This window comes from Martes martes (assembly GCF_963455335.1).
Source record: "Martes martes genome assembly, chromosome: 1".
In the NCBI taxonomy this organism is placed as follows: Eukaryota; Metazoa; Chordata; class Mammalia; order Carnivora; family Mustelidae; genus Martes; species Martes martes.
The window spans coordinates 160,959,258-160,984,343 of record NC_137888.1 but is presented as its reverse complement, the minus strand read 5'-3'; the positions used below and the strand labels follow the sequence as shown (position 1 = coordinate 160,984,343).

Sequence of the window (25,086 nt, the reverse complement as noted above, 5' to 3'; positions counted from 1 at the left end):
ACCAGACATCCCACTGCACCTCAGTGCGGTTCCAGGGAACAAGCTACAGACATGGAAGCTTCCCTTTCATATAAAAATCTTTAATAAAAATAGCTCTCTTCTGAACGAGTCGTAAGACAGAAGTAACAAATTGAAACTCCTGCCACTGGGCAGAAGGGAATGAGGCAGGCTGAGTGGGCCACAGACAACTGGGAGCAGAACCTGACCCAAAAGGAACAGCCCTGGCTGGCGGCTGACATATGTGACTATGGGCCCAGGGTTGACACATTTTGTCATTTTTCAAGAGGAGGTAGCAATACGTCTTTTTAGGAAAAACTGCATCTTTTTAATGGCAGTCATAAATTGACCTCCCTCCCCAGCGATGACAGTAGAAAGCTAAGTAAAACGCAGGCTGTCTGTGAGCAGCCTGTTTTACACACTCCGGATAAAAATAAGTGGGTTCCTACAATAGCAAAACATTTGTACAAAAGTGACAGCTGAACGGGTTCGGCACACAGACAGCCTGCCAGGGAGGCCCAGGCAGCCCCTCCCTTCGGATCAGGAGAGGGGGGTTAGGAAAGGTAGGGGAAGTAGCAGGAAGACTCGCAGCACTAGCCAGCCTGTCTGCGATCCCAGGACAGCAGAGTGCGGTGGGCTCACCAAGGGCCACCGGGGGATGATGGTCTCCTGTTAGATTTTCAGACCCTGAGCAGGTCTCAGCTCAGCCCTAGTAGCCCAGAAGTCTCTTGGCCTCTTCGCTCTGGGCCTGCAGGGTCTCGCTAGCATACTTCTGGAGGAGTTCCATCTTCTTCCTCCGCACCAGGGCCTCCTCGATCTGTGGATGGCAAGAAGAAAGGGCTCATCCTTTACTCCTCCAAGAGGCCCTCCATGCCTTGCTGGAACCTGGCCAGGAGGAAGTGCCCGGGACAGAGGCCATTGAGGAGCCAAAACCCAGAGGCATCTCCCCAAGCCCCACTCTTCCCCACCGGAAGCGTGGGAACACCGTGTGTCAGTATCCCCTAAAGCAGACGAGAGCCTGCCTCCTCGGGAGTCCACACCCTGTTGTAAGCATAGCAACCAGTGTGGTCGGAGTCAGAGCTGCCCTAATGGACAGGAAGGCCGAGGCAAACCCGCTCCCCCACTCCGTGCAGTCTCCTTTAGAGGTGAGATCCCTGGCGCTGGGGAAGACCCACCGGCAAGGGCAGCTCCCCCCTCTCTGTCCTACCTCTTGCTGGGATGGCACTGGAACGTGGGCGATGAACTTCTGCTGCCCATCTTCACCTCCTTTCTCCTGGCTGCCTTCCTCATCAGACTACAAACAGAACCCCCAAATAGTCAGTGAGCGGGAGCTTATTAAACACAGGCCAGTGTCACTACAAAACTGGACATCTGTGCAGCTGCTTACAAGGAAGAAACAAAAGGAAAGAGGAAGCTCAAGGCTCAGAAAGACACGAAGAAGCACCATTGACTATTTATTTACTTATTTTTTAAGATTTTATTTATTTATTTGAGAGAGAGAGAGAGATCACAAGGAGGCAGAGAGGCAGACAGAGAGGGGGAAGCAGGCTCCCCGCTGAGCAGAGAGCCCAATGCAGGACTTGATCCCAGGACCCTGGGATCATGACCTGAGCCGAAGGCAGAGGCTTAACCCACTGAGCCACCCAGGCGCCCTATTTTTACTTTTTAAGAAGATTTTATTTATTTGACAGAGAAAGAGACACAGCAAGAGAGGGAACACAAGCAGGGGGAGTGGGGGAGGGGGAAGCAGGCTCCTCACTGAGCAGGGAGCCCGATGCAGGGCTCGATCCCAGGACCCTGGCTGGGATCATGACCTGAGCCAAAGGCAGACGCTTAACCAACTGAGCCACCCAGGTGCCCCCACCATTAACTATTTAAAAAGCAATGAAGCTATGTGTAAATGATGCCACCTTTTGTCTGAGGAAAGAAAACAGGAACAGAAACTAGCAAGAGCTGTGAGAACCAGGCGCATCTCTGCACCAAGAGACCTATAGAATTTTTGTTGATCTTTATGTATTTATTTTTTTTGGCTTTTGAACCTCGTACATGTTCTCTATTTTGTTTAATGAAGATTTAAAAATGTACCACATAGAGGAAAAAAAGGCCAACTCAGAGGCTGCACTTGAGTCAAGAGAGATTACTAATCACCTAAGGAAATACCGTGGCTTGGGAGACCTGAACAGCAAGGACCCCTGGGAGGCCCCGGGTGGCCCACACTGGCCTCTCGGCACACCCGTTGCCCACGGAAGCTGGCTGGAGACCCTTCAGCAGAACATCTTGGATGCTGCTGGCAGGAGGGCAAATGGGCCCAGCACCCCAGGAAATGGTTCAGCCGCATCTTCTGAAGTACAGCACGTGCCTCCCCTATGACCTGATAATTCCGCTCCTCCATGTACATGCAACATAAATGGCTCCCTGTGAACAAGGAAGGCCACGGCAGCCTCATTTGGTACTGGGCACTGAACAGATACCCGTGACCATGAGACACTAAAGAGTACGCATGATTCCACCGGCAAACGTCAAGTTCAGAAATAGGTAAGAGCTTAAGGGTTATCCAAGGTCAGGAGAGTAACACCCAGTGGGGCGGAAGCAAGCTTCTAGGGTGCTGGTCATGGTCATGTTCTGTTTCGTCACCGGATATTTACTCCATGGGGTTGTTCGCCTTGTGAAAATGCACTGACCTGCCCACTTACCACTCGCATACTTCTCTCCATATGGAGTCTACTCAGCAATAAAAGGGAATGAACTCTTGAATCCAACAACTCCGATGGATCTCAAGGGCACTGTGCTGAGTATAGGAACCATCCTCAAAGGTGACATAAGGTATGATTTCATTTATGAAACATTCTCAAAATGACAGAATTATAGAGAAAGAGAACAGTTTGCCAGGGGTGAGGGGTGGGGGAAGGAGGGAGGTGTGACTCTAAGGGAGCAGTGCAGAGAGGGAACAGCTCTGTATCTTGACTGAAATGGTGGTTACAGGGGCGCCTCGGTGGCACAGTCAGTTAAGTGACCAACTCCTGGTTTTGGCTCAGGTCCTGATCTCAGGTTTGTGAGATCAAGCCCCGCATTGGGCTCCATGCTGAGCAGAGCATCTGTTTAAGACTCTCTCTCCCTTTCCCTCTGCCCTCCCCACCACATGTGCTCTAATAAAGAAATCGTTTAAAAAAAAAAAAAAAGAGAGAGAGAGAAAGAAAGAAATGGTGGTTACACAAATCCACACGTGATAGAAGACACCAAACTCTATGCACTCATTACCCCAACTCTGTCCTGCAGCGTGGATATTGTACTATAACTCTGGAAGATGTAACCATTGGGGAAAACTGGGTGAAGGATACCTAGGACCCTCTGTGCTACCGTTCCTGTAAATTATTTAAAACAACAACAACGGGGCGCCTGGGTGGCTCAGTGGGTTAAAGCCTCTGCCTTCGGCTCGGGTCGTGATCCCAGGGTCCTGGGATCGAGCCCCGCATCGGGCTCTCTGCCCAGCGGAGAGCCTGCTTCCTTTCCTCTCTCTCTGTCTGCCTCTATGCCAACTTGTGATCTCTGTCTGTCAAATAAATAAATAAAATCTTTAAAACAACAACAACAACAACAACCAAAAAAAACACTTGGGGTGCCTGGATGGCTCAGTCAGTGAAGCGGCTGCCTTCGGCTGGGGTCATAATCTCAGGGTTCTGGGATTGAGTCCCACAACAGCCTCCCTGCTCAGCGGGAAGTCTGCTTCTCCCTCTCCCTCTGCCTTATGCTTGTTCTCTCCTCTTTCTCAAATAAATAAATAAAATCTTAAAAAAAATAAAACAAAAAACCCACAACAACCTTTGGAGGCCTGCCACTGCTCTCCGGATAAAGGCAAAGCCTCCTCCCTATAGAGCTGGGGAGCTCACTTATCCTGCCTTGCCTCTCTCTCCCGCCTCCTCTCCTCTCCCCACTAGCAGCCCACACTGTGCTTCAGCCACACGGGCCTGTCCTCTGTCCCCCAAACTCCCACAGTGTCTCTCAGTACATGCTGTTCCCTTCTGCCTGGAACACTCTTCCCTCACCGCCTCTCACTTGGTAAACTTCTCCTGATCTTCCAGGCCTCAGGTGAACAGGCTGCTCCCCAGGAAAGGCTTCATGGGCTCTCCCCACCCTGTGTCACTGTCTCAGAGCTGCTGTGACAGCCACTGTTTTCCACTGACTCTACCCACTGGACTGTCTCCCCACTGACTTTAAGCTACAAGCAGAGCTTGGTTACTGCTGTGGCCCCTGCATGGGCCCGAATCACAGTAGCCACTAATTAAGCCAACAGCTGCTAAAAGAGCAAATGAATGTTTGCAGCTAAAGAAGACCTTCCTAGGTAGGGGCGCCTGGGTGGCTCAGCTGGTTAAGCATCTGACCCTCGATCTCCGCTCAGGTTTTCATCGTGGGGTCTTGAGTTCAAGCCCTGCGCTGGGTTCCACTTAGGGGGAAAAAAAAGGAAAAAGGGAGGGAGGAAGAAAAGAAAAAACAAGACAAGAGAAGAAAATACAAGACCAGACGAGACCTTCCTAGGGCATGCTGCCAGACTACTTCAGCTGCCAAAGCGAGCACATATGCCAGCTTATTTCAAATGCTTCACTGTTCTCACCGCTCATCAGCCAGACCTGCCCAGAAGCCTCAGGTCAGCTACATCCTGTGTGATGCCAACAAGTCACTAACCTTCTCTGAGTCTGCTTCTTTCCCACCCGTATCACAGCAAGCTCCTCGTACAGGCCCTGACCTACCGCCCACACAGCAGTAACGCCCCTCCCCTTCTCAGTCCAGCAAATCCACTTCATTCTCTCTAGACGCGTCAAGGAGTGAGGCCTGCATGGCAGGCCCCTCAGGAGAGCCTGGAGCTAGAAGGCTCTGGCTGTGAGGCAGGACCACAGCTCCACCCTCGGGTGACCTTGTGCATCAAAGCCTTGTCTGCTCTGGGTGGGTTTCTGTCTCTACCCTGGGGGGATGGGGGGTGTTAAGATTGTAGCAGAGCTCCTGGTACTGGCATCTAAAGAGAAATGACACGACCTACTGCTGATACCTTGAGCTCAGACTTCCAGCTTCTAGAAGGTTGAGTAAACCCATTTCTGGTGTTTAAGCCTCCCCATCTGTGGTACTTTGTAAAGTAAGCAACTAATGCAACAGATCTATAATTGTGCCTGAAAACACAGTAACAATAAATAAGTGAACAGATAAATAAGAAGGAAAAATGGGGACAGGGGCTGTAACTCATATGGCTTCCCATGTGTTTAGAAGTCGGGTAGCAGTATATTCAGGGGGACCTACCTCTAAGAAGCAGGAAAGTAATTCTGGGTGTAAAGCACAGATTACAGGGTGCTCTCACACTCTCACAGCCATTCCCTTCTGGAACCCTCCCTGGGATGCACGAGGTGATCTTCATACCCATCTTCCACGTAAGGAAGAGGAGGTCCCAGCCAGAGAGCTGGGCTTTGACCCTGATCTCTCCCCAGTGAGCTGAGGCTTCCTACCGCCCCACCGATTCCCCCAAGGCCCAGTCTTGCCAGTGGCTCGGAGCAGAAGGCAGTGAGGACCAGGGCCCCCACCCCGCCCACAGTACCTCCTCCTCAGTGACAGCATATATGTTGATCTCTTCCTCCTCTTCCTCCTCCTCCTCCTTTTCTCCTCTCGCCAGCCGGGCCTCTCGCTCTGCTTTCCACTTTTCCACCAACCCGGCCCTGACTGGAGAAACAGGAGAGTCAGGCCTCTGAATTAGCTTTACCCACCATGCAGGGCAAGGCCCCGTGTCCCTGCTGAAGAGTCGCGCCCTCCACTCTGCCCTGGCGGGCAGGAGCAGGATGTGAGAGAGTCTGGTCACACCACAGCTCTGGCCGGAAGTCACAATAAGGCAGCTGTTTAAGGGACATTCCAAGATCCTCCCAAGTTCAGCAACCTGAGTGGCTTCAGGTTGACAAGGGAGACACAACGGTACATGCTGCTGGAAACAGGCTCAGACTCCCGACCAAAGCCCTAGCTCCACACACCACTCGGAGATCAGCACTAACAATTCCTCACAATGCTGTCATGAGGCTTCAGAACAGAGTCCAGAAAATGGTTAGCACAAGACTTGGTGTGGAGGAAGTGCTCAAGGTCAGCCATCTTGCTCTGCACTATTAATGTATTAGCTGTGTTTAAAGCAGACTGAAAAGCCACTTAAATGGACACTAGTTCCTGAGTTTAAGAAAGGCCAATGTGGGAAGGAATCCAGATGATGAATTACGGGTGGGTGGGGAACAGGTCCGATGGCACCCTTGGGCTTCCCCCATCTGCTGCTTCTGCCCCACACAGCCCTGGATGGCATCGTAGTTAACGGAGGGTTCAGTCAGAAACAGACCACAGCTTCTGAAGACCATCAGCAATAAATACACTCGCTTCTGGCATATGGCACTACTTACAAACCCATTTTCTAGGGACAGAACGGAAACCAGATGCCATCTATAATGAAATGAGTTGCTCATAGACCTACATTTCTTCTCATATTCCTGTTCCAAAGGCACGATGACACCATCATCTTCATCAAGGTAACCGTAGTATTCAAAATCAATTGCTTTCATGAGCTCCGCACGTGTCTTTCTTGGAGGAGGAAGAGCTAAAAGAAACAGCACCGACTTAACTAAATCACCACAATCACACTCGAGCCTGCATCCCATACAATGTTTTGCAGCCAAGGGAGTACGCTCAAGAAAACACCATGACGGGCGCCTGGGTGGCTCACGGGGTTGGGCCTCTGCCTTCCCCTCAGGGCATGGTCTCAGGGTCCTGGGATCGAGCCCCGCATCGGGCTCTCTACTCGGCAGGGAGCCTGCTTCCTCTCTCTCTCTGCCTGCCTCTCTGCCTACTTGAGATCTCTCTCTGCCAAATAAATAAATAAAATATTAAAAAAAAAAAAGAAAAAGAAAACACCACAACATAGGCACCTCCTATACTAGCCATAGAACTACGTTAAGTGGTACAACCCACCCTTTTCTCAATCAGTTTTGAAACCTGTAACCCAATTAGCCTATTTAGAAGGAATTTATCCTAACTTAAAAAACAAAAAACAAAGGCAGGCAAAGCTCTATGGACGGATGTGCATTGTTTACAGAGTTGTGAAAACCTGGAATAACTACGGCTGTGAACTACAGGATGTGTGGGGAATGGGGTTCCCTATGGCCCCCCCATAGCTGTTTCACAAGGTGTTTTGATAATACAGGAAATGTCATGAGGTTTAATAAAAATGCGATGGAAAATCGTAAGTATATAGATAAGACAAAAGAAACTATAAACAAACCAAAAAGATAAATGAGAAAGTCTTGAAGAAAATATTTTCAGACTAAGGGTTAGTACTCAGAATATTTATGTAATTCTTAAAAATCGAAAGGGAGGGGGGCCCTGCATGGCTCAGTCGATGGACTGTTCAACTCTCTATCTCTGGGTCATGAGTTCCAGCCCCATGTTGGGTGCAGAGATTACTTAAAAATAAAAAAATCTTAGGGGCACCAAAGTGACTCAGTTGCTTACGTGTCTGCCTTTGGCTCAGGTCATGATCTCAGGGTCCTGGGATCCAGCCCCATATCGGGCTCCCTCTCCCTTTGCCCCTCCCCCACACTTGTGCGCGCGCAAAGGGGTGCCACCTAAGTGGTTCAGTAGGTTAAAGCCCCTGCCTTCGGCTCAGGTCATGATCCCAGGATCCTCTGATCAAGCCCCACATCAGGCTCTCTGCTCGGCAGGGAGCCTGCTTCCCTTTCTCATTCTCTCTCTGCCTGCCTCTCTGCCTACCTGTGATCTCTGTTGGTCAAATAAATAAATACAAATCTTAAAAAAAAAAAATCAAAAGGGAAATGATAACCCAAGAGGTGAAAGAGTAAAAGCTGATCATTTCAGAAGAAAAATTTTGCATGTATAAAAATTTCAATTAGTGGGGCTCCTGGGTGGCTCAGTGGTTTAAGGCCTCTGCCTTCGGCTCAGGTCATGATCCCAGAGTCCTGGGATCGAGCCCCGCATCGGGCTCTCTGCTCAGCAGGGAGCCTGCTTCCTCCTCTCTCCTCTCTCTCTGCCTGCCTCTCTGCCTACTTGTGATCTCTGTCTGTCAAATAAATAAATAAAATCTTTTAAAAATTTTTTCAATTAGTAACTGAATTCAATTATCAATTTCATTAGTAAACCAAGGAAATAAAAAGTAAAAATAATAAATTTTTAACCATCAGATCCACAAACATTTTACAATTATGGGAAACTAGAAATAGCTAAAGGTCTACCAGTGAATGAATAGTTACATAATGTATAGCTAATTCATATCCTCTACGCTTTAATCCTTCATATCCACTCACAGAGTTCTAAGCAAAAGGATGGGAGGATATCAACACAGAGCACCGCACGACAGGTATGGGAGAGCCACTGGGTCTTGGCAGTCCTCCAGCCATCACCCTGATGCTGGTGATGGCAAGTCTGTCCAACCCTGCACCACTCTTGGTCCCTGTCCTGTGACGATTCTGGCTGCACCCAGGACAGGGTACAGGGCTAAAACCTGGCTGACTCAAAACACTGCATCCCTCCCCATCACAGGGACTGGTTCAAGGATGGACCTAGGATCTGATCCAAGCCAACCAGAGCCAATTCTAGTAGTTTTGCTTTAACCGCTTCGGGGCAGGGAAAAATCTCTTGCTGAGAGAGGACAAAGCATAAACTGATGATAGACCACTTGCCACCACAAGCAGAGAGCTAGAGAGAGAAACAAGCTCACAGACTGGAAGTCAAAACTACAAGGAGGAAATGTGGCCCGGTATCAGCCTTTCCTGAAGACAAACCACCCGTGGGCTTTTCAGTTATGTGAGTCAATAAATTCACTTTTCTGCCTAAACGGAACAGGGGTTGAGTCATCTGTCACTTACAATGATGAAATTTAGCTGATGAAATAAGCATGTAAGTGCATTTTTTTAAAAAGCCTGGAAGGGAATGTACCAAATCAGATAATTATGATTACCAGTTATCCAGGGGCACAGGGATGGGGGGGACCCAGGAGACAGTGCTATTTGAATTATACTCATTAAGACTGACTTAAGAGCGCCTTGGTGGCTCAGAGGGTTAAAGCCTCTGCCTTCGGCTCAGGTCATGATCTGAGGGTCCTGGGATCAAGCCCCGCATCGGGCTCTCTGCTCAGCAGGGAGCCTGCTTCCTCCTCTCTCTCTGCCTGCTTCTCTGCCTACTTGTGATCTCTGTCTGTCAAATAAATAAAATCTTAAAAAAAAAAAAAAACTGACTGACTTAAGCACTTTCAGGGTGCCTGGGTGGCTCAGTTGGTTAACTGTCTGCCTTCAGCTCAGATCATGATCTCAGGGTCCTGGGGTGGAGCACCCCGCTGCTTATCCCTCTGCCTGCTGTTCCTCCTGCTTGTGCACTCTCTCTCTCTCCCTAATAAATAAACAATCTTAAAAAAAAAAAAAAAGACCAAAGCACTTGCCTTTTAAAAAAAAATCTACAATTGATTTTTTTAGAAAAATGCAAATTAAAAAAAGTAATATGTACAGTATAACCTCAGTATAGGAGCCCCCTCCACATATGTATTTTCATTCACATGAATTTTTTCTTCTTAAATTATTAGCTTTGATTCTTTGACCAATGTTGGGTTGTCATTTCCCTTTAAAAACTGAAGAAAATATGCCCCAACATGTCAACAACTGTCATCTATAAGATGTGAAAATATGGACAGGTTTTTTTCTGATTTTCTGTATTTTGCAACTTCTCTATAATAAAATTATATTAATTTCATAATGAACAGCATGATATTTAAACTCTGAATTATTTTTTTAAAGATTTTTTTTAAGATTTTATTTTTAAGTAATCTCTACACGCAACACAGGGCTCAAACTCACAATCCTGAAATCAAGAGTCCCACACTCCACCTACTGAGCCAGCCAAGCACCCCCTAAATTGTTATTATTATTTTTTTTAAAGATTATTTTTTAGAGGGGGGAGGGGCAGAGGAAGAGGGAGAGAGAGAATCCCAAGCAGACTCCCCACTAAGCACAGAGCCTGATGCAGGGCTCAACCTCATGACCTTGAGATCATGACCTGGGCCGAAATCAAGAGTCAGGTGTTTAGCCAACTGAGCCACCCAGGTGCACTGCCTCCTGAATTGTTTTTAAGTGTTGTTAATAACACAGGCAAAACAGTTTGGGCATAATTAATTTAAAAAGAAGGGCTTAATATAGGTAGAACTGTATTTTTATTTATTTGGGTTTTTTTTTAAGATTTTATTTATTTATTTGGCAGAGAGAGACACAGCAAGAGGGGGAACACAAGCAGGGGGAGTGGTAGAGGGAGAAGCAGGCTTCCTGCTTAGCTACCCAGGTGCCCCTAGGTAGAATTATATATATATACATATTTTTTTTTTAAGATTTTATTTATTTATTTGAGAGAGATCACAAGTAGGCAGAGAGGCAGGCAGAGAGAGAGGAGAAAGCAGGCTCCCTGCTGAGCAGAGAGCCCGATGCGGGGCTCAATCCCAGGACCCTGGGATCATGACCTGAGCCGAAGGCAGAGGCTTTAACCCACTGAGCCACCCAGGCGCCCCTAGAATTATATTTTTAAACAAACAGAAAAACTGACTGGAAGGAAATGGGGCAGAATCCCAACAGTAGTGACAATACTAGTATCTTCTCTGCTATTCATACTTCTTTGTATAAGAGTTCAGACTACTTTCTGGCAAAATTAAAATCCACGAACACTCCAGGCTAGTGGTTTCCAAGTGCATTTTGGAAGGCCAAGGTTTGGCTGACACTCCCCAGGGCCACGGAGAGAGAAGGAAGGTCAGGTGAGGGGACCAGCAGCGGGAGTCCACACACAGCCTTTCCACTTTTCTCCATTTATACCTCCTGGGGTCTGGCCCAAGGTTGTATGTGTTCTTCAGGTAGGGCTTTTCAACTAATAAGTAACTGAAACAGGAACCTTTTCCAATGAACATCAGAGTCTGTCCTAATAATCTAAGGAAACCTCAAACAGGGAAACATTTAGGCTGAGAGACTGGCACGTGCCAAGGGTGAGAATTTGGTGCCAGTCAATTCTGGATGCACCTCCCAGCCCCATCTGTGTGCCCTGGGCCTACAACTTCAACTACTAGTACTTACAGTTTCTCATTTGAAATCTGGGGACAATAAGGGGGGCCTGGGTGGCTCAGTGGGTTAAAGCCTCTGCCTTCGGCTCAGGTCATGATCCCAGGGTCCTGGGATCAAGCCCCACATCAGGCTCTCTGCAGGGAGCCTGCTTCCCTTCCTCTCAAATCTGGGGGCAGTAATTCTGACACCACTGCGGAGCATCTGAGGAACAATACAGGAAGAGCACCTAGCCTACAGGTGTGTTATGATGATCACTAGCAATCAGAGGCAAAAACCTATGTTAGCATCAGCACAAACTACATCACAAACATTAGTAGTTACTTACGCTCTTTTTCAAAAAGCTCTCTGACACCAGGCAAATCTTTAGCTGCTCCAAAGTACTTGTAACCTCGATTTCCTGGGACTTCTTTCCCTTCATGATCCAGCATTTTAGGGCCAACTTTCTTATTGGGAAGGAAAAAGAGAAAATGGATCTTTTAGTCCACATGTTTGCAAATATACTTTAAGATAATAACACTGAATGTGGGAAAACACTGATGTACAGAGAAAAATATTTAGGTCCATTTTTTTTCATAAATAAAAATCAGCCTAAATAAAAATAAAATAAAATAAAATAAAATCAGCCTAAATACCTAACAGTAGGAGGACAATTTAAGTAAATTTCAGCATACTCAAGGATGGAAAATATTCTATGCCTTAAAAATGATGATTCTTATGAAACTTTCGTATCACCTTAGGATGACACTTATGATATAACCCAAGTGACAAAAGCTTAAAGAAACAATTGCAAACTTCAATGACAAGCAGTAAAAGACAAATGAGATACATCCTGAAGAGAGAATTCTATCCATCAAAGATGATCCTATCAACAGCTACATGTAGTATGTGACCCTGAACTAGGTCCTGTCTTAAAGGGGCAAATGCTAAAAAGGAGATTACTGGGAAAATCAGTGAAACAGCCAAGTAGGATGGATAAAATGATTGTATCAAAGGTAAATGTCTTGGGGCGCCTGGGAGGCTCAGTCAGTTAAGTGTCTACCTTCAGCTCAGGTCATGATCCCAGAGTCCTGGGATCAAGCCCCACATCAGGCTCCCTGCTCGGCAGGGAGTCTGCTTCTCCCGCTGACCTCTCTCCTCTCATGCTCTCTCTCAAATAAATGAATAAAATCTTTAAAAAAAAAAAAAGAACATATATATTCATAGGATAAAAGTTAGATAAATAGAAAATGTCAGTAGCAGCTCTGTGGGCTAGAAAAATATAACATACTCTGTATCATGCACAGAACATAACAAATTTTTAAATATTTTATAATTTTTATATTTTCTCTCTCGCTTTTTTTTTTGTTTTTTGTTTGTTTGTTTTTGCACAGAACTATGTAGTATCTACATAACCAATGTTACCATTTTGGAAAGAAGCACAAATGCTACAACCAAAGTTGTACAGACAGTAAGTGTGATCTCAGTCATTGGCATTCACAGAAGAACGGAAGGAACTATTCAGGTTGCATCCAGGTAATGGCACTCTGACTGAATGCTCTGTTTCTTTATACTTTTCTGACCTTAATGATAATGTACTACTTTTTCTTTTCTTTTTTATTGTGGTAAAATATAGATAACAAAATGTACCATCTTAACCAGTGTTAGTGGACAGTTCAGTGACATTAAATACGTTCGTAACTATCATGTAACCCTCACAACCATTCATCTCCAGAACTCCTCTCATCTTGTGAAACTAAGACTCTAAATGTATTACTTTTACACACAGAAAATGGAAATAGAATTGGTAAGCATTTACTAACTCTAGAAAGAGGGGCACCTGGCTGGCTGAATCGGTATAGCATGCAACTCTTGACCTCAGGGTTGTAAGTTCAACCCCCATGTTGGGTGTAGAGATTACTTAAAGATAAAATCTTAAAAAAAAAAAAAAAGATAAAATCTTTTAAAAAACTCTAAAAAGAAGTACATTAAAACACTGATATTGAATTGCGGCAAAAATTATAAAATACCTAGGAATTGACTTACCCAAGGAAGTCAAAGACTTCTACTCTGAAACTACAAAACACGGATAAAAGAAATTGAAGATCTGGGGCACCTGGGTGGCTCAGTGGGTTAAGCATCTGCCTTCAGCTCAGGTCGAGATCGCAGGGTCCTAGGAGTGAGCCCTGCATCGGGCTCTCTGCTCAGTGGGGAGCCTGTTTCCCCCTCTCTGTCTGCCTGCCTCTCTGCCTACTTGTGATCTCTCTCTTGGTCAAATAAATAAAATCTTATTAAAAAAAAAAAGAAATTGAAGGTGACAAATGAAAAAACATTTCACACTCATGTACAAGAAGAATTAATATTGTTAAAATGTCCACATTACCCAACACAATCTACAGATTTAATGCAATCCCTATCAAAATACCAGCAGTGTTTTTCAAAACACTAGAACAAATAATTACAAAACTTATTTAGATCCACAAAAACCCTGAATAGCCAAAGCAATCCTAAGAAAAACGAAGCCGAATTCCACATTTCAAGATATACTACAAAACTATAATAAATCAAAACAGTAGGGTTGTGACAAAAAACAGATGAATAGATCAATGGAACACAATAGAGCCCAGAAATAAACCTAGGATTGTACGGTCAATTAATGCATGACAAAGGAAGCAAGAATATCCAATGGAAAAAAGACAGTCTCTTCAACAAATGGTGTCTGGAAAACTGGACAGTCACATACAGAAGAATGAAACTGGACTGCTTTCTTACACCATACATAAAAATAAACTCAAAATGGGTTAAGGACCTAAAAGTGAGACCTGAAACCATAAAGTCCCAGAAGAGAGCAGAGGCAGTAATATCTCTGACATCAGCCATACCAACATTTTTCTAGATTGGGCTCCTGAATCAAAGGAATTAAAAGCAGAAACAAACTACTCGGACTACATCAAAATAAAAGCTTCTGCACAGGAAAGGAAACAATCAACAAAACTAAAAGATAATCTACTGAATGGGAGAAGATATCTGCAAATGATATATCCAATAAGAGGTTAATATCCAAATTAAAAAAGAGGTTAATATCCAAAATATTAAAAATTAAAATCAACACCCAAAAACAATAATCCAATTTAAAAATGGGCAGAGGACAGGAACATTCTCCAAAGACATGAAGATGGCCAACAGACACACTGAAAAGATGCACAACATCACACATAATCAGAGAAATATAAGTCAAAACCACAGTGTGTGATATCATCTCACACCTGTCAGAATGGCTAATATCAAAAACACAAGAAACAACAACTGTTGGCAAAGATGAGGAGAAAAAGGAACCCTCTTGCACGCTGGTGGGAATTCACACTATGGTATAGCCACTGTGGAAAACAGTACAGAGGTTCCTAAAAAAATTAAAAATAGAATTGCCATATGTTCCAGTCATGGCACTACTGGATATTTACTCAAAGAAACGAAAACACTGATTTGAAATGATATATGCACTCTTATGTTTATTGTAGCACTATTCATAGTGGCCAAGATATGGAAGCAACCCAAGGGTTCACTGACTGTTAAAGTGATAAGGAAGACATGGGATACACACACACACACACACACACACACATATATAAAGGAATATATATATATATACACAATGGACTATTACTCAGCCATAAAAATGAAAGAAATGTTGCCATGTGTAACAACATAGATGGATCTGTAGGCTATCATGATAAGTAAAATAAGTCAATTAGAGGAAAAAAAAATACCATGACATTCCCTATATATGGAATTTAAGAAACAAATGAACAAACTAAAAAAAACAAAAAACCAGACTCTTATATATTGAGAATGCACTGATGGTCACTAGAGGGGAGCTGGGAGGGAGAATGGGTGAAACAGGTGAGGGGGATTAAGAGTACACTTATCATGATGAGCACTGAGTAATGTACAGAACTGTGGAGTCACTGTATTATGCACCTGAAACTAACTATACTGGGATTTTTTTAAATCAATTTTTTCAAGAAATCTAGTCAATAATATAATAACTGTAGTGACAGATGGTTAACAATGCTCACTGCATAATATATGTACAAGAATTGCTGAATCACTATGTGGTACACCTGAAATAAATGTCATATTATGTGTCAATTATATTTCAGCAAAAAATAACACTAAAAATTTTAAGAAAATTAATGTTGACTTTGGGTGGTGGCAGTTAAGAATATCTTACATAGTAATTTTTTACTGCTTCTGAGGTCACTTTTCCGGGAGGGTTATCAAACCTCTGCATTACTTTAAAGCTGTCCGACAGGACACATAAGATCACTGTCACCGAACTGCTCAAAAGAGTAAGTGAGACAGTTCCTCACACGGTGCCAAGAACAAAACCAGGGCTCAAGAAACATGATTGCCTCTTCTTCATTTGTACACCAGGTACTTAAGTGAGAATTAGGTGTTAAAGTTTCATAAAAGTAAGAATACCAGCAGGTTAGAAAAACTTCACCTACTTCCTGCATAACACATTACAACTCGTTGAACAAGTCAAATGACCTGAGGTAGACCTCTTCACAAACGAATCAATGGGGTGGGCTCTGGGCTAGTATTTTTTAAAGCTGAGACCCATGAGTGGGTCATGAAATCAATTAAGGGGGTCACAATCACCAATTTTTTTAAGTCAAAATATAACAGAATAGAAAAAATTTCAACATGCATCAACACGAATTTTTTTGGTACATTTTTGTGTGTACTGGGTTTTGACAGAGTCTGTATTATGTGTGTGTTTTATAATGGGTCATGGTCCTGAAAACTTGACAGCCGGTCTAGGCGACTGCAGGAAAGAATGGAGGGCCCTCAAAGCCCCCTCCAGGAAAGAACCTAACAATGGCTGCCCCGACTCCCAAGAGGCTCAGAGATGATGTAAAGGGATCATGGTCATTTTTGTTTTTTTTAAGACTTTTATTCTTTTATGTTATCTCTACACCCAACATGGGGCTCCAACTCACAAACCCTAGATCAAGAGTCACATGCTCCCCTGACTGAGCCGGCCAGGCGCCCCAAGACTAGGGTCGTTTTAAACAAAAGGCCCAGAGAGATGAAGTGGCTTACTCAAGAACATCTGGGCACTAAACTCAAGTGCCTTGTCTTCTCTGAGGGCTGGGCTATAGGGCCTTTAAGGATTATCCTACCCATGCTTCCTGTCCACACCCCACGGGCACTTTCCAAGCCTTCTTTCATTCCTTCATTCCTCAAGTGCATACTCTGTGGCAGACATGGGCCAGGGGCTGCAGGGGATTCAAAGCTACCCAGCTGCCCAAGATCCTCTGAGACCACTGCTTACTTACTCCATAATCAGGACCGCCCAGCTCCTTTATCCGGACTTCCCAGTGTCCCTTCTCTCTTAGCAGTTTGTTAATTTCATCATTCAAGTCACGAATTCGGAATTCGCCTAAACCGGCTAGAAAACAAAAAACATTAATATCGTTTCTTCAAAATAGCACTCAATGTTATACTCTTAAAAATGAACATCAACACTTACAAAGGTATCCGGTACAAAAATACTCGTGTAAGTTTATAAGAAAAACCATCAACACCCAAATAAAGGAAAAACAAGGATTAGTAACAGAGTTCTCACGAGCACAGGGGGGAAAAAAAATCCTTGAAAAACAACTTCCTCCTCGTAACTGAAGCAATCCTGCAGTTCCTTTTATCCAACTATTAAAATGAGTGGGGACACCTGGGTGGCTCAGTGGGTTAAAGCCTCTGTCTTCAGCTCATGTCATGATCCCAGGGTCCTGGGATCAAGCCCCACATTGGGCTCTCTGCTCGGCAGGGAGCCTGCTTCCCCCTCTCTCTCTGCCTATCTCTCTGCCTACTTGTGATCTCTGTCTGTCAAATAAAAAAATAAAATCTCTTTTAAAAAAAATGTAGAAAAGAATCTGGTAACCTACTCACAAAGAAAAAAAAATCCTGTTGGGATTTCATCAATGTTTTATGCTGAGGCTTCCCATCCATGAATGTTGTGTATCTCTCCATGTGCTGGGGTCATCTCTGATTTCCTTTATCAGTGTTTTGTAGTTTTAAGCATACAGATTACAGGGGTGCCTGGGTAGCTCAGTCAGTTAAGCGTCTGCCTTCGGTCATGATCCCAGGGTCATGATCCCAGGGTCCTGGGTTTGAGCCCCAAGTGGGGCTCCCAGTTCAGCGGGGAGCCTGCTTCTCCCTCCCAACTTGTGCTCTCTCTCTCACCATCTCTGTCTCTCTCTCAAGAAAACAAATAAAATCTAAAAAAAAAAAAAAAGTATACAGATTGCACATATGTTTTGTTAGATTTATACCTAAGTATTTATTGTGTTTTGGTGCTTCTGTAAATAGCACTTTTTAAAAATGTTCTAGTACCAATTTTTCAGTGCTATGTTATAAAAATAGAATTGATTTTGTGTATTGACCTTCTATTCTGTGACCTTGCTAAACTCACTTATTCATTTTAGAAATCTTTCTATAGCTTTGTTGGGATCTTCTACAGGGAAAATTATATGATCTGAGAACAGAGAATTATAGTTCTTCCCTTCCAGTCTGTGTGCCTTTTATTTCCTTTTCTTGCTTTACTGCACTGACCAGGAACTCCAGTATGACCTAGAATATAAGTGGTGAGAATAGGTATCCGCCTCATTCCTGCCCCTAGGAGGAAAGCATGCAGTCTTTCACCATTAATTATGATATTAGTGATAGGTCTTTTGGTAGGGTTAAAAAAACTTTCTTCCTCTTATTCCCAGTCAGTGGAGTTTTCATCACGAGTGAAGGTTAAATTTTACCAAATATTTTTTCTATATCTACTGAGAAGGGCATGTGGTTTCTCAACTTTAGAATGGTGATTAAGTGAATTACATTAATTTTTGAATGCTGAATCAGCAATGCATTCCCAGGATAAATCCCACTTGGTTGTGATTTATTACTCTTTTTGTAAATTGCTGGATTTGGTTTGCTAATATTCTGTTGAAGATTTTTTTTTTTCTGTTGAAGATTTTTACGTCTACATGCATGAGGAATATTGGTTGGCAGTTTTTTTTTCTATCCACGTAATGTCGTTTTTTTAATTTTAGTATCATGATAATGCTAATACTAAAATTTATAAAATGAATGAGGAAGTATTCCTTCTCCTTCCCCTTCAATTTTCTGGAAGAAACTATGTTGAATTGGTATTATTTCTTCCTTAAAGGTTTGGTAGAACTGACCAGGGCCTGGAGATTTCTTTGCTGGAAGGCTTTAACAATTAATTCATTTTCGTTAACAGATATAGGGGTGCCTGGCTGACTTAGTCAGTAGAGGATGCAACTCTTCATCTTGGGGTCATGAGCCCAAGCCTCACACTGGGCACAGAGTTTACTTAGAAAGAAAAAGAAATTTTTTAAATTATTTTTTAATAGATATAGGGCTACTCAGGTTTCAATTTCCTTTTGAGGAAACTATTTCTAAACAGTGGCACTATTGAGATTTTGGGTCAAAAATTCTTTGTAGGAGCCACTGGAGGATACTTAGCAGCATCCCTGGTTTTATCCACTAAACGCCAGTAGCAACCCAAGTTGTAAAAATCAAAATTTCTCCAGATCCTGACAAATGTCTCCTGGAGTGTTTTATAAATGTCAAATTGATTAACCCTATTGTTCAGTTCTTGTATGTCCTTACTGATTTTCTTTTTTTTTTTTTTAAAGATTTTATTTATTTGACAGAGATCACAAGCAGGTAGAGAGACAGGCAGAGAGAAAGGAAGGGAAGCAGGCTCCCTGCCGAGCAGAGAGCCCGATGCGGGGCTCGATCCCAGGACCCTGGGACCATGACCCGAGCCGAAGGCAGAGGCTTTAACCCACTGAGCCACCCAGGCGCCCCCTTACTGATTTTCTATCTACTTGTTCTATTGAGAAAAGTGCTGAAATCCCCACGTCTAATTGTGGATTTGAGAATCAACACTTTAAAAGGCAGGTTACCTTACCATTCTGAATTTGGGCCACTTTTTTCGAGATTTCTCCAATGATCTGTGGAAAAAAAAAAGTAATTCTCATGACTTTTGAACATGTCTGAAAGCACAGAAAAAATGTAATTCAAAATCAGTAATTAAAAATACTTAGGGGGCGCGTGGGTGGCTCAGTGGGTTAAAGCCTCTCCTTCAGCTCAGGTCATGATCCCAGGGTCCTGGGATCGAGCCCTGCATCGGGCTCTCTGCTCAGCAGGGAGCCTGCTTCCCTTCCTCTCTCTCTGCCTGGCTCTCTGCCTACCTGTGATCTCTGTCTGTCAAAAAAAATAAATAAAAATCTTTAAAAGATATATAAAAAATAAAATTTAAAAAATATTTAAAAAAAACAAAAAAAAAGCTTAGAATCCTGGTAATGAACCATTCAGATAATAAGAAACAACAGAATACAAAATCAAAACCACAATGAGGTATCACCTTACACCTGTCAGAATGGCTAGAATCAAAAAGACAAGAAATAACAAGTGCTGGCAAGGATGTGGAGAAAAGAGAACCCTTGTTCTCTTTTCTTTTTCCCCCTGTTAGTGGGAATATAGACTGGTGCAGCCACCTTGGAAAACAGTATGGAGGTTCCTTAAAAATTAAAAATAGAAATACTATATGATCCAATATTTCCACTACTATTTACCCAAAGAAAATGAAAATACTAATTTGAAAAAAATGTATCTTAACTGTAGTACTATTTACAATACCCAAGATATGGAAGCAACCCACGTGTCCAGGGACAGAAGAATGGATAAGGAAGATGTGGTGGGCATGTACAATGGAATATTACTTGGCCATAAAAAAGAATGGCATCGTCCCATTTGCAACAACATGGATGGACCTAGAAGGTGTTATGCTAAGTGAAATAAGTCAGGCAAAGACAAATACCATGTGATTTCACGTATATATAGAATCAAAAAAACAAATGAATAAACAAAAAAGTAGAAACAGACCCATAAATACAGAGAACCAACTCATGCTTGCCAGAGGGGCGAGGGTGGAGGATGGGCAAAATGGATGAAGGGGAGTGGGAGGTACAGGCTTCCAATTATAGAATGATAAGTCACAGTGTGGGGAAAGGTAGAGCAGAGGGCATATAGTCAGTGGTATTATAATTGGGTTTATGGTAACAGATGGTAGCTATGTTTGTGGTGTCACCATGCTGTACACCTGAACCAGTGTAACATTCTGTATCAATTACACCTCAATTCAAAAAGAAGCAATTAGAGACTTGTTACTTCTACTAAGACCAGATTCACCCAGAACATACTTGTCGTCTCCACTTCTCAGCTTTGGGCAGCTCAGTACATTCTGAGGCAAGGAAGGGTCTTCGTTCCTAAGAAGAAGCAAAATACACATGTTGCCACTGTCCTAGTTACCAACTTTATACAGCATCCACAACTGATTCAGCCCTGAAGACTAAACGTCCAATGGTCTAAATACATTTGAAGCTTCAGTTTCAGATGATCTTCAAGCCTTACGTTTCACACTCCAGTCTCTACTTAGGAAAGAAGTATACATACAAAAACATACATACAGAGGCTTCATTGTATCTAGTAGAATGAACCACTGGAAACCACTTAAAATTCCAGAGAGATGGCCAAGTAAGCTAGGTTATATCCATTTCATGGCATATTCATATTATCTTAAGAAATAATGGCTTCAGTGTTTAGAACGAACATACGTGTGTATACATGTGCATGTGTGTAAGCACGTATGTGTAAAATTTTTTTTAAAAAAACAAAACAAAAATATTGAAAAAATGGTACATATTATTCCTAACCTGGCTGAGCCTCCATGAATTGAGATCACTCACTGGTTGCAGCTTTAGAGCTGCTCTCCATGGCACTTCCTATATTAGACAGAGCTGGGATAATATGGGAAGCCAATTATCATAATACAGAGGAGGCGGAAGAACAAGCAGCTAGATCATCACACTGCCCCAGCTAGAGGGAGGTACACGTAGAATTCACGGGTACAGACTCATAAGAATGTCAGCAAGCACAGACAAGAAACAGGAAGTCTAGGGGCGCCTGGGTGGCTCAGTGGGTTAAAGCCTCTGCCTTCGGCTCAGGTCATGATCCCAGGATCCTGGGATCGAGCCCCACGTTGGGCTCTCTGCTCGGCAGGGAGCCTGCTTCCCTTCCTCTCTCTGCCTGCCTCTCTGCCTGCTTGTGATCTATCTGTCAAATAAATAAAATCTTTAAAAAAAAAAAAAAAGAACCATTATACTACTCTCTCTACTTTCATGTAACTACATTAAATGTCAAAAAATAAATTTTAGAAAAAAAAAAAAGAAAGAAAGAAACAGGAAGTCTAGCCTGCTCAGAAGGGAGTTCTACCACATTTGTTCTTGACACTTTACAATTCACGAGGAAGCTTTACACCAACCTTCACTTTTCCCTCTTCCAGCTGAGCTTGGCGAAATCTTGCTAAGGCCGTCCTATCAGGAAGAGAGAAAACTCCGTAAGATACTGCTCCCAGAGTTGTCACCCAAGTTCCTAGATGGGGTAGATCTGCTCATGACCATCATGTAAGGTATTCATTAATATGACTCATATATATATATTATTATATACTTTTTTTTAACTGTCCAACGTATTTGTTAGTTGTTTATTTATCAAGGCAAACTATTCCATAACCCAATATTCACGCTTCATAGTTCAGGAACACAGGTCAGTGACAAACTTCAATTGAACTCAACCCAAAGAAATTCTTTACATTCCAAAATCACTTGGCACTCTGAAAGATACCAGCCTTCTTCATCTCCTCAAAATCTTTCATGGAATCATAATTTCTGTAGAAACCTGCACATGCCTTCTTCCTTGGTTCGGCCACAGCAAACTTATAGAAAGTTGCAACCCCCAGGGATAAACGAAGGCTCCAACAACATGAAATCGCAGACGCTTGGCCAGAAGGCCTCGCACCTGAGGTTCCGTCAAAGCACTGGAAGTCATGGTTGTTATTCTCCTCAACACCAACCTCAAACCTAACGTCCTTCCTAACTGATAAACAAATGGACCTATTACGTACTTTTTCATAATACTTATTCATTAAAAAAAAGAGAGCATACACGAGCATGTGAAAGAGATTAAGACACCACAGAGAAGTTATGCATTTCCATGTTCCAACAGTGAGGGACTTAAAAAAGCCACTGGTGTTCCTGAACATCCAATGTTTTTGGATGTAACTATTTTACTTACACTGGATGTAAAGACTGTGGGGAACTCCAAGCATCAGACCACTGTGGTGAGCAACACATCCAGATGTTAAAAGACTAATATCATGGGGTGCCCAGTTGTCACTCTCACACCCCCTGCACCATCCCCAAGTGAACTAATGTTTATCCAGTATAAGTTCTGGAATCTGTCAGAAAACACTAATGGGGAAAACAAACAGCAAATATGGGAATACTATTTTAACACATGTAGAGAAAGAAACATACCAAAAGGTCCAAACACAAAAAGAGCTGTGGTGATAATTAAAATTAAGTTGATACTTACATGGCCTTTTCTGCATTTCGGGCCTAAGAGAGAAGGGAAGAAAAATGCCCATGTTTAAAATACCCTTTTTTTCATGTACTATTTGGATAAAAGTATCACAAGGACAGTCACAAACATAAAGGCTGAACTAGTATATGTACACTGTAACGACAACAACAGCAAAAAATCAACAGATGTCCAAATCCTGTGACTTTACTTACACTGCTCCCTCCACCTAAAATCTTTACCTCTCCACTATCCCCACCCCCTTGGATCTGGCTTACTCCTATCTATCCTTCAAAATGTATCATCTGTGTCATCACCATCCCAGAAAGTTCTTCTGTAGCCCGTTCTTCCCAACGGGGCTGCTACCTTTTGTTTGGGTTTATAACTACTGTGGTCCTTTCCATCCAGCATCCCAATTGTCTATTTCCTGCCAGCAGAATTTGAGAAAGAAAAGGCTGGCTTATCCAAACTGAGTTTTATGTAAGTATTGTCATACTAGTGTCAAGACAATTGTCCCTGAAACACAGTGTCAAGCACAGAACATGTTTTCTGGGTTGTAGTATAAGCATTTCTGCTTATACTTGTACTTGTTGAGTCAGGGACTTGAATTTTACTCTCAGCTTAGCATTCCTGAGAAGCAGTCTCTGTTTCCCCATCTTTACAATAGGGATCATACCTCTTATCTCATAGAGATGTCATGATGACTTGATGAGAAAAATACATGAAAACATCAGGTATGCAGTTTATACTCAGCAAAAGTGAGCTCAATTTAAGTATCCTTTCTGGTCCTCCCTTTCGATGACCACAGGAAAAAACTTGGCGAAAGCTGGATGGATACATGAACACATTATCTACTAAGGAATAAAACAGCGCAGCTTTCCCAGGGGAAACCATCATCTTGAAGGCTGAGGCAGTCTCCTACCTATTTCACTAAATCCTAGAGATTCTGAATATTTAAGTTAATGTTTCTCAATGCTTACTCCATGCTTAAAATACCATGGTAGGTGCTAGCAATTGAGCCACGGATCTTCTTCTTGAGGGGACTTCTTGGAACTCCCCCCCACCGAAAACAATGAATAAATATGATAAGGGAATATACCCAGGATAATGCAGGCCCACAAATACAAATGTGTGATGGTTAGAGTGTTATAAAATAACCAACAACTCCTGTACCCAGAAATATCCAGGTCCAGGGAGCCCTCTCCCCTGCTAGGGAATGGAGAGATGGATTCCCTATGCTTGCTAGAGTTCAGAAAGGAAGAGCCTCAAGGCTGAGCAGAGCAGTATGAAGCAGTAATTTGGGGCATATTCTCCCACAGAAAGGGCTGCTTCTAGTCCACTGGTTTCTCCTCTTCTTCGGATCTTGGGCTCATTAATCTGCAAGAGCTTGCAATAAATACATCTACAACCTTATTACTGCATCGTGTGGTTCTTACGGGGGCTTCACTTAATGAAAATATTATGGTTACCAAGATGTATGAGCAAGTTTTTCGTACCAGCGCTATGTGCATTCTCACATTTACTTGTCGTGAGCAGCCAACAGACAACTCCAGACCACAGAGATCACACCCTCACGCAATAACACTATGTCACCTGTTCAATCGTTACCGAACACCCACAACGTGCCAGACGCCGTTTTAGACATTAAGAAAGCAATGGTGAAAAAAACCCTGACCTCGTGAAGTTTGTATCTCGTGGGGGAGACCGAGAACACATAAATCAAATAACCCAGAAACATATTGTCACAACCGCTGTTCATCTCCCGTATGAGACTTGGGGACACACAAGTGGGCCCACGCCGGGCACCGTGACTTGGGGCCGGTCCCTGCGCCTCTCTATGCCTTACTTTTCCCGAGCGGTAACTTAAAGCGCTTGATCGACATGAAAACACTGTCGGAGAAGGTAACTCCTCCGCTCCCGAGGTTCCCGTTTCCTCCCCCAACTTCTGACAGCTGAAGCAAGGAGGAAAAAAACCCAAGTTCCAGGTAGCCCAGGAGCCTGAAGTCTGCAGTGATGCCCGGCTGCGCGCGCCTACACCACGAGCACCCCGAATGGGGCCGGGAGCCCTCACAGCCCGCCCGCTCGCCCCCTCCATCACGCACCCACCCAACTCACCATGGTTGAGCGCGGGTGCCGCCTTTGGGCCGCGCGGCCCCAGCCCCCGGAGCTTCACCGCCTCCCGCGAGGCAGACCGTAGCGGGAACAGAAATACTCTACGCGACCGCACCGCCGATTTTTCTGTCGGAAGGACAAATGGGAAGGACCGGAAGTGGGGAGCTGGAAGTGAAGTTGAAGAATTGACAAGGGGAGGAGGAAACGTGAGCGCGCTCCTGTAAGGCTGGTCCTCCGTAGGCGTCTGGAGGCTGCACCAATACACGCGTACGAAGGATGGGCGGGGCGGGTGTTGGCAAAATTGCGCTTGCGTAGTGAGACTGATATGTTTGGCTTAGCCCCCTGGTTTTGATCTCGCGATAACAAGTGCATATTTTATCGCGTTAATTAT

General features: G+C 43.7%; 1 protein-coding gene and 1 pseudogene across 2 annotated transcripts; both read right to left on the bottom strand.

Annotated features, from left to right (window-relative positions):
* Positions 1-61: 61 nt before the first annotated feature.
* On the bottom strand, positions 62-24,966 carry ISY1 (ISY1 splicing factor homolog). The gene is made up of 11 exons (XM_080811480.1): positions 24,699-24,966; positions 22,599-22,621; positions 21,487-21,538; positions 20,366-20,431; positions 19,072-19,114; positions 16,427-16,539; positions 11,434-11,551; positions 6,482-6,604; positions 5,576-5,697; positions 1,205-1,291; positions 62-814 (listed from the first exon to the last, which is right to left on the bottom strand). Exons 1-11 carry the CDS (start codon positions 24,699-24,701, stop codon positions 707-709), a joined length of 858 nt encoding a protein of 285 aa, XP_080667606.1. The 5' UTR covers positions 24,702-24,966; the 3' UTR covers positions 62-706.
* On the bottom strand, positions 21,755-22,052 carry LOC308347788 (cytochrome c oxidase subunit 6C-like; annotated as a pseudogene). The gene has a single exon. The product of its transcript is annotated as a cytochrome c oxidase subunit 6C-like (transcript).
* Positions 24,967-25,086: the final 120 nt, after the last annotated feature.

Bases quoted from the DNA above. Each gene is read 5' to 3' on its own strand.
- ISY1 (XM_080811480.1), bottom strand. The intron at 20,432-21,486 runs GTTGGTGTAAAG...GCTTCTTCTTAG, and splicing joins TGGAAGAGGGAAAAGTGAAG to GAACGAAGACCCTTCCTTGC. The intron at 5,698-6,481 runs GTAGGTCTATGA...CTGTTTCTCCAG, and splicing joins ACAGGAATATGAGAAGAAAT to TCAGGGCCGGGTTGGTGGAA.